The sequence below is a fragment of the Rhinopithecus bieti genome, unplaced genomic scaffold, assembly GCF_001698545.2.
Source record: "Rhinopithecus bieti isolate Rb0 unplaced genomic scaffold, ASM169854v2 scaffold_3763, whole genome shotgun sequence".
In the NCBI taxonomy this organism is placed as follows: Eukaryota; Metazoa; Chordata; class Mammalia; order Primates; family Cercopithecidae; genus Rhinopithecus; species Rhinopithecus bieti.
The window spans coordinates 694260-708783 of record NW_016804379.1 but is presented as its reverse complement, the minus strand read 5'-3'; the positions used below and the strand labels follow the sequence as shown (position 1 = coordinate 708783).

The window sequence follows — 14524 nt, the reverse complement described above, 5'->3', positions numbered from 1 at the left end:
AAATATATAAAAATATAATAGTATATGTAAATATAGATGTTATTATGTAAATATTGTGATATAAATATATGTATATTATATATTTACATCAAATGCATGTTGAAATGATAATATTTGGAATATTTTGGTTAAATAAAATATTAATAAATTTATTACTTTTTTTCTAAATGTGGCTACTAGAGAATTTAAACTTACATGTGCAGCTGGCATTTATGGTTTGCATTTGACACTGATCTAGAGCATCATTTGCATTTGACACTTGACACTGATCTAGAGGATCTGAGGGAAAAGCATTGATTTGGGCTGTGGTAGAAAGTGAAAAAGAAAATGAAGATTGGGATTCCAGAAGATATTAAATAATCATGTGCCAAGTTGTATACTGGATACTTACATATATATAAGTCATCCATATGTAAGTCATCTGTAGTACTCAAAGACAACTATAAGGCAGGTATTAAAATTCCTATTTTGCTGATGAAGAAACTGAAGCTCAGAGGCCTTAAAAACTTCCTAAAGTTTCTGTAGTAAGCAGTACAGCTCAGAGCCCATGGTTCTCCCACTGGCCCAGGCGGCATCAGAAAGGGTCTGTAAGAGATAATGTAGAAGAGCATCTTCTGAAGATTAGGGCCAGAATCCCCATAAGCTGAGCTAGCTCAGAGAGAGCTCAGAGGATGGGCTACTGCAGGTTTCATATGGTCCAAGGAGGCCTGTAGCACTGAAAAATGGCACCAGGTGAATGATGGCATTGCCAACTCTGGCTTCCCTGTTGGTGTGTTTAATTCCTGACTCCATAAATATTTTGTTAGAAACAAAACAAAACAAATGTATTCAATATTGCCTTTGGATAATAAGCCCATTCTCAAGCAATATTATTGGGCAATGCAGAAACTCTGAAATGTAAGAAATGTAGTGATGACTAAAGGCTGAAAACATTGGGATCATTGCACCTGTTCCAACTGCATCTATATTAAGGTGCAAGCTTGACTGTACATTACAATCACCTGGGAAACTTAAAAACATCCTCATACTCAGGCTGCATGCCAGATCAGTTCAATCAGAATCTCTGGGGCAGGGGAGTGGGGTGAGAGTGGGACCCAGGCAGCAATATTACTTTTAAAAACTCCCTGAGTGATTCCAATGTGCTGAATGTGCAACCAAGTGTGTGAACCAGTGCTATAGAACTAGAGAAGGCAAAGAAAGTGTTCTAGCTCTCAGCCTTTCTGCCAGGTACCGGAGATCACAGGTGGAAACCAGGAATGGAAGAAATAATGATAACAACCACCATTTACTGACTACTACATGCTAAGGACCATATTCTTCTCCTATTTAATCCTTGTAGCAATCTCTGTAAGGTAGGTAAAATTATGACTCCACATCTTGAAGATGAGAAAACTGACACTCAGAGATGTTAAATAATTTAGCCAAGGCCACAGAGCTAATAAGTGGTAGAGCTGGGATTTAAACTCAAGTCTTCTGACAGTGATGTTTCCTGGTTATTATGCCACATTGGCCAGGGAGAGATCAGATGCAGAAATCATAAAGTTTTAATACCTTTATTCTACTGCCCTGCCAATTTTACATAGGCTGCAAGGGAGCCCAGATAAATGAAATTCTGTGTCTAAAACCAAATAACTCACTGGTGGCAGGGCCAGTACCAGAATACTTAATCTTATCATCATTCCACCATACTTTGCTGCTTCTCTTAGCTTTTCTGCAGAAACAGGACTAATCTGTGTCACAGCTACAAATAAAGCCATGGCCAAAAGCCCTCTTGTGACTTCTCAGTACTATGTGCGTGCTCGTCAGGCAGCACTCCTTCCTTGGAGTGCCATTGAACATTCCCTTCCCCTCTTTCTCTGTCTCTGCAGCCCCTATCCGTGCCTGTGGACCATCAGCAATGGTGCCGGAGGCCCCACTGGGCCAGGCCCGGAGGTGCATGCCAGCGCCCCAGGAGCATTTCTCCTCGGAAACCCAGCTGTGACTTCACCCCCTTCTGTGCTCTCCACCCAAGCACCCACTTCGGCTGGTGTGGAGGTTCTGGGGGAGCCCTCGCTAACCAGCATTGCTGTGTCCACCTGGACAGCAGTGGCCTCGCATCCCTTCGCAGGTTGGGGTGGCCCAGGGGTGGGTGGGCACCATTCTCCTTCCTCATTGGATGGTTAAGCAGGATCCTAGGAGCCTCTGTCCACAGAGATCCTTCTATGTGTAGAGCGCTTAGAAACCCCATCTACTGATCTAGTGAGTCAGACTGTGGAATCTCCCTTCCCACTAGCTGGAGGCGGAGGTGAGTTATTACAGAAGTCATACTAGGAAAGGGTTCAGTTTGGATGATGCTAGTTATGTCAATTGCATCTCTCCACCATTTTCTTCTGCACTCCCATTTTCTCTGCAGCTTATTCTTGCCATGCTTAGGTGACAGAAGTTTGTGAAGTACCGTTCTTGTGCTCTGCCCCTTCCTCTCAAATTGTTCTGGAAAGCCTCACTTCCTTTTCTGTGGAGAAGGTGCAAAGCTGTTAAATGAGCTCAAAGTTTACCTAGCTAAGGCCACTGCTTCCTGCTTTGTGCAGCCTGGAAAGTATGTGTGGTTATGGGGCTCAGATTTGCACTTCTGCTTTGAGACCAGGCGTGGGTGTAAGCCATAGAGTAAAGTTAACAAAAAGAATAAAACTAATCATGTATTACTCATAGCAGTGTGCCCAGACTTGTGGAAATGAAGTCATGTCACTCCTCAGCTCACAAACCTTCAATGGTTCACCATTACCAATGGAATGAAGTCGGATCTCCTCACTATAGCTGGGTGTGGTAGCTTAAGCCTATAATCTCAGCCCTTTTGGAGGCCAAGGTAGGAGGATCGTGTGAGGTCAGGAGTCTGAGACCAGCCTGTGCAACAAAGTGAGAGCCTGTCTCTACAAAAAACACACATGCACACAAAATTAGCTGGGTGTGGTGGCATGTGCCTGTAGTCCCAGCTACTTGGAGGAGGATAGCTTGATCTCAGGAGGCTGAGGCTCTAGTGAGCTATGATTGTGGCATGCACTCCCAAGCCTGAGGCGGTAGATCAGGACTTTGTCTCATTCAAAAAAAAAAAAAAAAAAAAAAAAAAAAGAAGCTGGGTGGCGTGGCTCACGCCTGAATGACGCCGCAGCACTCTGGGTGTCACACAAGGAGGGTGATCACTGAGAGTCACGAGATCAAGACCATCCGGCTAACATGGTGAAACCCCCATCCCTCATCGAAAATACAAAAAAATTAGCTGGGCATGGGGCTGGTGGGCCTGTAGCCCAGCTAAACTTGGGAGGGCTGAGGCAGGAGAGTGGCATGAACCCGGGAGGCAGAGTTTGGCAGGAGTCCGAGATGTGCCACTGCAGCTCCAGCGTGGGCGGCAGAGCAAGGACTCCTATCATCAAAAAAAAAAAAAAAAGAACAAAACCTGCTAGAGCCATTCCCACCCAATCTGCCCTGGAAACCACTCTCCAACTTAGGTTCCTTCGTGTTCATTCTGTGCCTCCTGTGTGTTTGGCAAGGCAGGCAACTCCTGTCCTCCTGAGCATTTCATGCACTTTCCCACCTCGTATTACGTTGCCTGTGCGAGTGTGGCTTCTTTCTCCAGAATCACCTGTGTGAACCCGACGCACCTCCGGGGCCCTGGGAAACGCCACTCCCGCATCCAAGCACGTTTCGTGTAGGGCGGGAGGGGTCTTTGGGCATGTTGAACGACTGTCTTGGTTGCTGAGGCGGCTGAGATCATGTCTGATCATCCATTGGCTCGCCGCTCCCCGTTGTTTTGCTCTGGCCATAGAGCTCACCTCATTTTGCCTTGTATTTTTGTTACTGTGGTGTATCTGCTCCCTATTCAGACTGTAGCCGCTCGACGGGTGAGGCCTAGCCTTCTTGTCTTTGTAGCCCACAGCAGCTGGTACTGTGCCTTGCCTATTGTAGGTACCCAATAAACATTTGCTGAACTGAATTGGTGTAATGTGCATGTGTGCTACAAGGATGGTATGAAGTGGCTGGGAGGCAGATCTCAGAGACACATGCCCCATGACACATAGGTGCGTCCGTGCAGGAGTGTAGGAACATGCTGGCTGTTCGTTACACTGGCTCCTCATCTGAGGCACTACCAATTCTCAGTGAATGACAATAATATATGGAGATAGGGTACATTAGAGTGGTTATTCCCAAATGCTGGTCCTTGGATCCCCTAAGTCAGGATCACCTGGAACAGGGCCCTTGATACACATACAGATTCCTGGGTATACCCCACCCCTGTTGGATCAGAATCTTTGGGGTTGGCGTTCAGGAATCTGCATTTCAAACAAGAGCTCCAGGCATTGGCCCTGGGCTAGGTTTGGAAACTCCTTGCCTAGAAGAGAGAAATAGAATGATAAATACTCCAGGAACCTTATTTCAGATGAGTTTTTACCTGTGCCCAAGCCAAGGTCATTGCTGTAACCAGTGAGCAGAATCAGTTTCATGAGTCTTCCTCTTCTTTTTCTACCTACTACTGGATGTGCTAATAACCCTGGGAGTGAGGTTTCCAGACCTGGGTGATGAGCCGTTCTCCAAACATCGACTTTAGACTACACTGACTGAGCAGCCCTTCTCAGGGCCGCCACTTGAGGAGTCTAAGGTTCTACTTGGAGCCTAGCATTGGCTCAGCTGCTTCCACCACTGTTCCACCAGCTCACCCTGTGCAAACCCAGCACACTCCAAGGCTTAATCTGAGGGGTCCAAACGTGGCACTATTGAATTGTTGGCTCTTTCGACAGCAAAAGGCCCTTTAACATGCTATGGTGTCACAGCTGGTGTCACTGCCCAATATTTCTGTGCTGTTCTGTTTTTTCACATCTCAGGAAACAATACTACTCCAGCTACGTGGTGTCCAGGGAAGACACATTACCTGACTTTAGGTTGCCTGGCTAGAGCTCTGGGCCACTAGTTGGCGTGTGAGTGGCCAAGGCACAATGCATCCACGCATTTGGAAAGCTGTCTGGTCAGCATGCCCCCAAGGCAGCATTGTTCCTGTGTCCCAGTCCCTTTACAATACCATTAGAGCTCACTAAGTGTTAATATATTCGTATCTCTGCAAGACAGTATTTTGGTAAGTTATAACAGGTGGTTATTTCTCAATTTGCTAGAACTTTAGGCTGTTGTGGCCTGTAATTGCCCCAGCAGGTCTGTCCAAGGCCTCTTCACCAGTCACTGCAGCGAGTCCTGGCACCAAGTCCTTCACATGTCCTGTACCAAGAGCTCAGCAAGTGTAATCAGGGAATAAAAACCCACCTTGAGTCTCACCCTTCCTGCACCTCCCCTAGCCTGGAGCAGACAGAAGACCTGGGGCCCAGGGGCACAGAACAGAAAGAAGCTCGTAACCTCCATTATATTTTCAATTATATTGCTCAGCTGAATGGGGTCCTCTGCAGCGTGATAACATGAGCATTAGCTGAATTTGGGGTGATCCTGTCTCTCAGTCTTGTAGGATGCTCAGCTTGGAACCTGCTGTGATTCTTAAACACACACCCACTCACCAGCCCTCCCTTCCCTGGATGAACCAGCGTCATTACCAACCACCTCTGCCCACCATGCTGAGCCAGATGCTTATGGGAAACTGCTGATTCCCTTCGTGTCACTTGGTGGACACTCCCCAGAACTGAAAGGTGGTCAAATCAGGGAAGGAATGTTTTCATCACCTAAGTTATTAAGAAAAAAACTCAGTAAAGGATATTTGAAGCTTGGTAGGTCTTCGCCACTTTCTCCAAGACTAGACTAGATTTGAGGGAATATCAGCAACTTAAAATATCACATTTGTGAAGAATATGAATTCTGTTTTGTGCAAATTGTGGGTCAAAGTAGGGGATTGCAACTGGGGCATTCAAGTGGCACTTCTTTCAACTCCTTCCTTTTTATTTTCTCCACCCATTCCCACTTTACTGAGCCAATTGTTGGCTACTGGCCAGATTGGTGAACAGAGAGACTATGGGCATCCTGGAACAGAGGTTAAGGTAGGGATATGTGGTACCAAAAAAGATATAAAGGAACAGCCTTTGTGGTCTGAAGACACCGAAACTTTTCCATCATCATCATCATTATAGATACATCTGTGGTGTTGTCTGTCCAAGCCCCCAACCTTCTAGGATTAGAACCCCCCAAACTCTTGGTGAATCTGCCTTTTCGGAATAAGTAATGAGAGAAGTCTAACGTGACTGACTCCATCTTGCTTCTAACCTCACAGGCTAAGTTACTTTTTTGCTTTTTCTAGCATGGAAGCCAAGCTAAGTATGACAGAAATTTAGTTCATAGTTAAACTTTGAGGCAAGGAAAATTGCCCCCCACTCCTTGTTTGTAGACTGAAGCTGCATTCATAAGACAAGGCTAAAATTGTGGTATGGCCTTGACCTTCGCTATAGAATAGGCATAAACAATGACCTGCTATTGCTTAGTTTGTTTTTCTATAAGTTGTTTACCACCCCAGAATCACAAAACTGGGGGTCACATGATTTATAACTCCCCCATCTACTCCTGTAGATAACATCGCTATTGTGAAACCTAACGAACTGGTCTTTGAGATATTTTTCAGATTCAGCATTTTAACAGAACAAGAGATGCCACCTGGTCCTGAGGCCCCCTTCCAGGAACTGACTCAGCCACATGAAGACAGTTTTAGGTGTCCCTGTGATTTCATCTCCAGCCAATCAATTGTTTCAGTTCTCCAGCCCCCTCCCTGCCAACGTACCCAGGCTATTGAAATAAAACTGGAGTCTGGGAAACCTGGAGGCCAGAGCAACTGGTCAGGCCCATGTGACGACTTAGAACTCAACTGGTTGGGAGTGAGAAGTTGATCAAACTCTCATTCTCAACATGGAAACATCGGAAATTCATGTTTTCTGGTCATGACCACTCTGATTTAGAGCACCTTGTAGGAGTCACTGTGTGTGTGTTTATACATGTGTGTGTGTATGCACAAGTATGTCTATTTAGTGATGAGTTTCCTGTCCCTAGAGAATAAGTCAATAAACCTTTGGGACAGACTCACTTTGTTCTGAAAGAGCACTTTTTGGGGAGTGGAGTTTGGAGAAGAGTGTAACAAGGAGTTTTGGGTTAACCAGGGCTGGTTCTGGAGGATGGAGCTGTGGTATCCCTCCTACATACCTGTTAGATGGGGAGGGCTTGGAGCTTGGAGGTTGCTGAGGAGGAATCAGACATATTTAGGTGGGAACACAGTAATCTCTTAGAAGGAAAGACCTTTTCTATTTGTGGTTAAAATGTAGTGAAATATGTTGGATGGCTTGGGTTAGCCAATATGACCAAGGTTGGGCAGCAGGAAAAGTATATTTCCTCTAAAAACAAAATTATATTATCACAGTGGGAGGAGTAGTTTGAATGGATCACTGGTTTCCACACAAGAACAACTGGAGGTAAGAGATGCTTCTGGACCCAGTGTCGACTCATGCAGCCACCTGGACACTGGTATGCCTTGAGAAAATGGCTGGTGTGTGAGTTAAAAAAGTTGATCCTTAAGCTTTAACACTTGGGGCCTGGGCTAAAGTTGCTAAGTGGGATATGTTGGGGGAAAGTGTCCAGGGTTGTAACAACAGGAAGTCATGAGAGAGTGAGGATACTCCCTGGATTTCTATTAACTTGAGCAGGTAGGTGTGTTGATGGTCACTAGAGTTAGAAATTTAAATTAGAGAAATGGCTAATCGTGCTGTTACAGGGTGGATGACTGTCTTGGTTATACTTGAGGACAAAAACTGTCTTCCATTGCTGTACCTCCAACACCTTGCACTTGTGCCTGGTGGGTACATGGTAGGCACCCCACAGGTATTAATCCAGAATTTTTAGAAATAATCCTTATTAGTGCTTGGAAATTTTAGATGGGGAAACATGTTTGGTTTGACAAAAAGTTCTTTGTATATTTTTTGTCAACGTTATGTCTTTGTAAGATCGTATCTCTTTGGAAAAGTTTTTTTTTTTTTCTGCTTTTTTGTTTTGTTTTGTTCTTTGAGACAGAGTCTCACTCTGTTGCCCAGGCTGCAGTGGCATGATCTCGGATCGCTGCAACCTCTGCCTCCCAGGTTCAAGTGATTCTCCTGCCTCAGCCTCCAGGAGAGTAGCTGCGATTACAGATGCCCACCATCATGCCTGGGCAAATTTTTTTTTGTATTTTTGTAGAGAGAGGTTTCACTATGTTGGTCAGGCTGGTCTCAAACTCCTGACCTCAGGTGATCCACACACCTCGGACTCCCAGTGTGCTGGGATTACAGGCGTGAGCCACCGTGCCCAGCCGGATTATTATTTTTAATAGCTTTATTGATATATAATTTACACAGCCTATTTAAAATATATAATTCATTGGATTTTTCTAGTATATTTAATGCTCTGTGCCCATCACCATAATCTAATTTTAGAACATTTTGTCATCCTACAAAGAAAGCTTATGCCCATTAATAGTCACTGCCTATTTCCTTCCTACTCACCTCCACCCCCTGCCCTAGGCCGTCACTGATCTCCTTCATTTCTCTATAGATTTCCCATTCTGGACACTTCATTTGGCTGGAGTCATATGATGTATGGTCTTTTGTGACTGGCTTCTTTCACTTACGGGTTCCTTGATGCTGTACCGTATATCAGTACTTCATTCCTTTTTCTGCCAAATAATATTCCATTGATAAATATAGCCACATTTTGTTTATCCATTCATCAGCTGATGGGCATTTGGGATGTTTCAACTTTTTCAACATTCATGTATGAGTTTTCGTGTGGGATGGATACTATTTATCATTTTCTTCATCTTACAGATGGAGGGAGCCAGCTCAGAGAACATAGATGGGGTTTTCAGCGTAACACAACTACTAGGGCAGAACTCAGGCCTACCTGACGGTGAAGTTCTTGCTCCCATACACAACTCGATGTCACCCTGTACTGAGAATTGTCCCAAGCAGGAGCAGTTAACGTTACTCAGCTGGCACTTCCCCTTAGTTTCCTGTTACATTTACATCAGGTTCCCAGGGCTGTGGTGGCGATTTAGGGAAAAGAGTCTGTGTTCACTCTCGGGAGGAGGCTCGGCGTAGGGAGTGGGAAAGCGGGAGACAGGGAGATTGTGGAATGAGCAGGGCTTCATGGGCCAGGGACCATCCGGGGCCTGGTGGCAGACTGCTGGCCTTCCAAGGACTGGCTAGCAGGGAAGCATCTCTAGGGCATTTCCGGAAACGCTTTGGGGCAGATTCTGGTGAAAGACTGAATTTCCTGGAGCAGGAGAATGTGGGTATGAGTACGTTATCATTCGATGAAGAGCAATGTGATCTCAAAATCTAATGAAGCCTGGCAAATATTGATTGGTATTGAGGTGATTGATTTCAGGATAGACATTTTAAAAAGTGCACTTACTGACACCAAAACAAAAGTGTGCTGTAGCCAAAGCATTCAGAAATCCAAGACTCAACTGCTCAGTTTTAAAGTTCACAAAGGTGATGAAGGGAGAAGGACTTTGTGATCCTTATGATGATTAGACTTTGAATTGGGAACCCATATGTGTAAGTTATACTAATGTTTGGTCAGCCTGCTGCCAAGTCAGTTACCAGCAAGATGATGCCATAAATTTCTTGCTCTGCAGAAAGGATAAGATACAGGGACCATTGATGCTTTCTTGTCAGTGCCTTAGACTGAGGGGCTTCCTGGGATATGGGCATTTCAATTTAAAATTTCAATTTAAATGGATAAATTTTCCATTAATTTCCATTTATTTCCAATAAAATTTCCATTTCGATTTAAAATGGAGACAGCCTGGATTTGCTCAGGATGAGTTGGTCAACCTATAACATTGGACACGAACTTGTGGGATGACAAGCAAGAGTCCAGAATCCTGCTGTGTTGACCACATGGGGGAATGAATATTTTTCTGAAAAGAGATCGGGCAGAGATGAGCAGAGAGAATAGAACAGCTAACAGATGGCCTTAAATTCCTGTGGTTGCACTTTTCTTAGCATCCTGTAGGTGGGTCTATTGTTTAGCACAATTATTTACAGGAGGCAAACTGTTATGTAGAGCAGCTAGAAGCACTGGATGCAGTAAAAGCAGCTGTTTTATTTCACCGTAGACAATCTTGTTTATCTCTCCTAGCCCTATGAAATGTACCCCCGAAATACTTGGCTATGATCTGAGACGTAGGAAAACAGCATGTGATCTCTCTCTCATTTTTTTTTTTTTTTTTGGCATGTGATTTTAAGATTTTCTTTTCTTTCTTTTTTTCTTTTTGGAGACGGAGTCTTGCTCTGTCGCCCAGACTGGAGTGCAGTGGCACCATCTCTGCTCACTGCAAGCTCCGCCTCCCGGGTTCACGCCATTCTCCTGCCTCAGCCTCCCGAGTAGCTGGGACTACAGGCGTCCGCCACCATGCCTGGCTAAGTTTTTGTATTTTGAGTAGAGACAGGGTTTCACCGTGTTAGCCAGGATGGTCTCGATCTCCTGACCTCGTGATCCACCTGCCTCGGTCTCCCAAAGTGCTGGGATTGCAGGCATGAGCCACCGCGCCTGGCCTAAGATTTTCATCTTTAAAGTTACTGTAAAATTCCAGACCCAGAGCATGGCCCAGAACTGGTGGGAGTTCACAAAACAGATCAAGAATCAGAGTTGGTGAGTCATGCAGGCTCGCAGCACTCTGAAACACAGGGATAGGGCTTATTCATCAGTTCAGACATTAGGTGTTCCAAAGGAGGTCGTGGGAGTGTGGTAATGACATTGCCCAGGATCAATTATTTGACTGTTAAGAGGTAGGAACCTCATCAATGGGTTTACATAGGGAGGAGATAGGAAGTAGAGAAAACAAAGCATTCTTCCAGTGCCCTGATCTCTTGCCATGTGGGCTAGTGCCTCATAAGTCCAGATAAGTTATACTATAGGTGGGATAAGGGTAGGGTAAGGGCTTGGGGAGCACTTCCTTTCTTTCTTTTTCTTTTTTTGAGACAACCTGGGCTCTGTCACCCAGGCAGGAGTGCAGTGGTGTGATCTCAGCTCACTGCAACCTCTGCCTCTGGGATTCAAGTGATTTTCCTGCCTCAGCCTCCCAAGTACCTGGGATCACAGGTGTGCACCACCACGCCTGGCTAGTTTTTTGTATTTTTAGTAGAGACAGGGTTTCACTGCATTGGTCAGGCTGGTCTTGAACTCGTGACCTCAGGTGATCCCCTTGCCTTGGCATCTCAAAATGCTGGGATTACAGGCGTGAGCCAGGAAGCACTTTCTTGAATGTTCTCAGAGTTGTACATAAACCTGGGACATCAGCAACTTCATAAGTAAGGTCTTTGGTATAGACAGAATTTTATGTGCACATAGGATAATTTCTGGGAGGTGAAGAGACAAAGTGAGGGGAAGGGATCCATAGCTTTTATTAGATTTCCAATGGGATCCATCACCCCCCCCAAAATTAAAATCTACTGCTTTATATGCTCATCGAATGATATGCTAAGCCCATAATTTCAAGTTTCTATGTAAGTGCTAACAGCTTATAAATATTCTTCAGCTAGACCTCTTCTCTTGATTCTGGATTCCATGTATACTATACTACTGCCTACAGAACATTTCCACTCTATTCCTATGGCTGCCTCAATGTCAACACACCTAAGACTCAATAATGGCTTCCTTTTCTATATTACCCATTTAGATGAATGACATCACCATTTGCCCAGGTACTAAAGTCTCTTTCTTTCATTTGCCGCATCTGATTAGCCACTAAACCTGGTCTCTGCTACCTCAGAAATACTTTTCAATTTGACCCTACCACTTCCTTCTCTCAGTCTCCACTGCTACTTCCTCCATTTACCCAGAAATGAAAATCACAGTCATAAGCCTTGCACCCTAACTGAGAAAATACTTTAGGTCACAATAGCCTAAAGTTCTAGCAGATTGAAAAATGAGCACCTGTTATAACTTACCAAAGTACTGTCTTGCAGAGATACTAATATATAATACCTTAAAATACCTTAGACAGCTGTTCACTTATTTCTAACAAAATAAGTTAGAGTTTATTTTGAAATACAGGTGAATCTTTTGTGCATCCAAAGACCAACTTTAGGCTCCTTTGTGAGTTTTGGAGCCAAAAAGAGGAAGCCTGGAATGGAATGGAGGCTCCACTGGCAAAAGGAAATAAAGTTCTGGAAATGCCAATGTGTAAGGGCCTGGGTGAGTAGAGATTTATTTATTTTTAATTTTATTTTCTACATGATGAATAATAATTGTACATATGTATGGGATACACAGTGATGTTTTGATACATACAATGTAAAATGATGAAATCAGAATAATTAGCATATTCATCATCTCAGACATTTATCATTTCTTTGTGTTGGGAATGTTCAATATCCTCCTTTTAGCTATTTGAAACTATATAATACTGTTCACTATAGTCATCGGACAGTGCTCTAGTACTCCAGAACTTATTCCTCCTATCTAACATAACAGTGCTGCAATGAACATCCTTGTACATTTCTCTGGTGAACATATATGAGAGTGTCTGCAGGGTAGATACCTCAAAGTAGAATCCCAGACTTAGAATATGTGTAGCTCAACTTTTGCAGGTATTGTTCAATTGTTCTCCAAACTGGTTGCATCAATTTGCAAAGTAAACAGTAATAAGTAAGTTTCCAATCTTGCTATCACCCTGTGTTACAAAGCTATTAATATTTTTTAATTGGAATGGCTATTTTAATTTTCATCTTAGGTAAGGTTGAATGTCTTTTCATAGTTTTATGGTCATTTGTGTTCTCTCTTTTATGAAAAGTGTTTTCATTTCTTATGCCCATAATTGTTATCACTAATTTGGCCTTTTTTTTTTTTTTTTTTTACAGGTTCTGGATGGTATCTCTTTTTAGCAGAGGCGAATCTACTGTAAAGCTAAAGAAACTTAGCTTTAGGGCCCCTTGCTTGGACAGGCTTCTTTCAATGCCCTGGGAAGGGACATTGCAATATGTTTACACAATCATATGTATGTATTTAATTTGCAAAAATAAACTATTTTAACACTGTTTGGTTAAGACCAATTTTCTTTCCACTCCTACTTCCCTTCTATAATACCTCTCTTTGTGCAGGGTGATGCTGGACATTTTGGAATCAAACTGAAGGAAAACCGAGTTGGGAATACATTTAGTTTGGATTTAATAAGATATATTTATGGGGTTCTGAGTCATTTTTCATGTTATTCCTGGCTCTCCCACTGAAGAAATGTCTTCCAGGGATACTCCTGCTGCTCATGATGTGAAAATAAAGTACCAGAGGTTGCATTGTCATATAAACATGTCCTGTGGCACATGGCATCAGAAGAGTCCAGGTAATGGAAGAGAAGCAAGATTGGAGTGTGTAGAACCGGAAGCTGCTCTGTGAAATTTTATTTGATGTGGTTGTCAGACATGTAGATCTGTAAGTGGAGAACTTAGTAATCAGTGACATCTAGTCAAAATGGAAATTATCTCCTGTCAGGAATAAACAGATACAACCATAAATGCATCACGCCTTTTTTTTTTTTTTTTTTTTTTAATGAGACAGGGTCCTACTCTGTCATCCAGGCTGGAGTGCAGTGGCATGATCTCGGCTTACTGCAGCCTTGACCTCCAGGGCTTAAGCGATTCTCCTGCCTCATCCTCCCTAGTAGTTAAGAACACAGATGTGTCCCACCACGCCCAACAAATCTTTTTTATTTTTATAGAGACGAGGGTCTTATGATGTTGACCAGGCTGGTCTCAAACTCCTGGGCCTAAGTGTTTCTTTCACCTCAGCCTCCCAAAGTAATCCAGAGGGATTACAAGTGTGAGCCACCATGTCCGGCAATATACCATACTTTATTTCTCTTTTTGATTGGGGTTCTAAAAATGTATATATTAGAAGTCCTGTGTTTGTAAGGCAGAAACCCTTAGCAACACCATAAGCAGCAAATACACTTGTAATATCTCAGATATAAAAGAAATTTAATACAAGTTTCCCTAAATTTGACAATTTTAGAAATATACATGAAATTAGCAACAACTGTTTGTGAAGTGGAAAGAAACTGTTCTAAGATATTAATAACCCCAAATCCCACCACACTAAATCTTGATTAGTCATGTTAGAGATAGACTGAATTATTTTTCTAGTTTCTCTATGGAAAATAATATTACAAAAATCATTGTATGATGAGGCAATCAGAATATATAGCTAACAAACATTGGTACTAAATGAATGTAATTGTTATGTCATTTCTGGCAGCATAGAATCAAGGCACCTCACAGCCTCTCCTACAGATGTGTGTGCCCATGTAATTAAATTCTGGCCAGTGGGGGATATATTAGTTTCCTAGGGCTGTGACAAACTGTGTGTTTTAAAACAACAGAAATTCATTATTTCACAGTTCTGGAGGCCAGAAGTCCCAAATCGAGGTGTTGGCAGGGCCGTGCTTGTGAGATTCTAGGGGAGGGCTACTTCCATGCCTTTTCCTACCTTACGACGGCTGCTGGCAATTTTGGCATTCCATGGCTTGTAGATACCATACTCCAATTTC

General features: G+C 43.4%; 1 protein-coding gene across 1 annotated transcript in view; it reads left to right on the top strand.

Moving 5' to 3' along the window:
* TBX19 (T-box transcription factor 19) overlaps positions 1 to 2839 on the top strand; it is a 36836-nt gene extending 33997 nt beyond the window's left edge. The window contains exon 8 of the mRNA XM_017867558.1: positions 1869 to 2839. Within this exon, the coding sequence (XP_017723047.1) occupies positions 1869 to 2163 (295 nt within the window). The 3' untranslated portion in view covers positions 2164 to 2839. The remainder of the gene's footprint in view (positions 1 to 1868) is intronic.
* The last annotated feature ends 11685 nt before the right edge of the window (positions 2840 to 14524 follow it).